The 1,418-nt window shown below is 48.9% G+C and overlaps 1 protein-coding gene across 1 annotated transcript; it reads right to left on the bottom strand.

Annotated features, from left to right (window-relative positions):
• Nucleotides 1-104: 104 nt before the first annotated feature.
• PPTG_11949 (hypothetical protein) lies at nt 105-1,193 on the bottom strand (the record flags this gene model as incomplete). Its single annotated transcript, XM_008907205.1, has 4 exons — nt 105-329; nt 399-602; nt 714-942; nt 1,003-1,193. The coding sequence occupies 4 exons, from the start codon at nt 1,191-1,193 to the stop codon at nt 105-107; spliced, it is 849 nt and encodes a 282-aa protein (XP_008905453.1).
• Nucleotides 1,194-1,418: the final 225 nt, after the last annotated feature.

Here is a 1,418-nt window from a genome sequence, read left to right as displayed (position 1 = left end):
TGAGCTGCGAAATCCGCCAGAATAGCACGAATTCGATCCTCGATGCGAGGAAACACATACGTTTCCTGTTGAAGTCGAGCAACAAGATTGTGTACATCTTTCATCTACGGCACCACGGTTGTGTTCTCCGTTATGTACTCGAGAATTCTTTTCCGGTTGGCCCCAGCCCGGTGAAGAGTATTGACTGTTGCAGCGACATCGTCGTCCGATACGACTCGAGCTTCATGATAGGTCTGATACGCCTCGCTACCGACAACATGATTGTGGCCAGATATCTGCTTCGTTATACGAACTTCCCAGTTGCCGGTTTCTTGAACACAAGCATTTATCTATATCAAAATAAAATCCAATTAACATGTACACGATGAGTCATTGAAAATACCAATGCGTCCACCCACCTGTGCATTGCAGCCGATCTTTCTTGAGTTTTGCTGTGGCCGAGTTCCTCGGCTTCGATTATGAAGTGGGTCCCCGTGGTGAGTGCAAACGTAGGTCTTGTTATAGAACTGTACTTCTTCAGGAATTAACGTGTAGTCCGACTTGTTTTCTTTGATGCGTTGGTTGCGTTTGCGGACAGGAGTGTTTGTACGAACCGAATAGATCTAGACCGGCCAGGAAATACAGCGTTAGCAAACACAATATAAGTCCTGCCACACTCTAAACATCGTGCACAGTCTCTAAGTGTGACACAGTCCTGTCCGTATTGCACGTACCTGAAATGTCCGTCTGCTATAGGTCTTCAGATACGCCTCCAGAACATCCCAGCTCTCGAACACCTTCCGGTCAAGCTCCGGTGTGTACACTAGCTCGTCTAGTACAGCAATCTCGCATCCATCGTTTTCTGCGTCTTCAACAGCTGGACCCTTGCCACTCGTGGATCCTAACTCGAGTGCCTCGCTACCGCTGTCAGGTAATTCGGAGAGCGCAAAGGGTGGTCGTTCACTGTAGGTGTTTGATTAAGCGAAGAGTCTATGATATCTATGTTTTGGCCGCTTGACGTACGCGCATCGACTACTCGCCTGTGATCGCTTCTTGTGTGTAGTTCTCTCTCGTTTCCCTTTCCGGACAAACCTCGACTTCTTTGCGTGTAACCCCCTGTCACTGTTGTCACTGCTACAGCTTCTAGAGCTGGTTGGGCTACTGACCTCCCAGAGACCACTCGACTGGCTGCCATCGTCGCTGTCATCTGGCATGCTGGAAATGCTGGATGGTCGGCCCGGCATCTTCGTGGTTAAGCTTGCCGCCGCGATTGAGGGTCGCTAAATTTGGAATTGGGAGGGGAGAAATCCTCACCATAGGATTCCACAACCAAGAGTGAATGCCGTGGTTAGAACCGGCGTAGGATTAGATTAGAGATGGTGAGTGGATACATCGTACAACTGTTGCACTTTTTAATTACTGTGTACGAAGACACTCTC

The sequence above is a fragment of the Phytophthora parasitica genome (genome assembly GCF_000247585.1).
Source record: "Phytophthora parasitica INRA-310 unplaced genomic scaffold supercont2.25, whole genome shotgun sequence".
Taxonomy (NCBI): domain Eukaryota; phylum Oomycota; class Peronosporomycetes; order Peronosporales; family Peronosporaceae; genus Phytophthora; species Phytophthora nicotianae.
The sequence above is the reverse complement of the archived record's forward strand: the minus strand, read 5'-3'. Positions and strand labels throughout refer to the sequence as shown.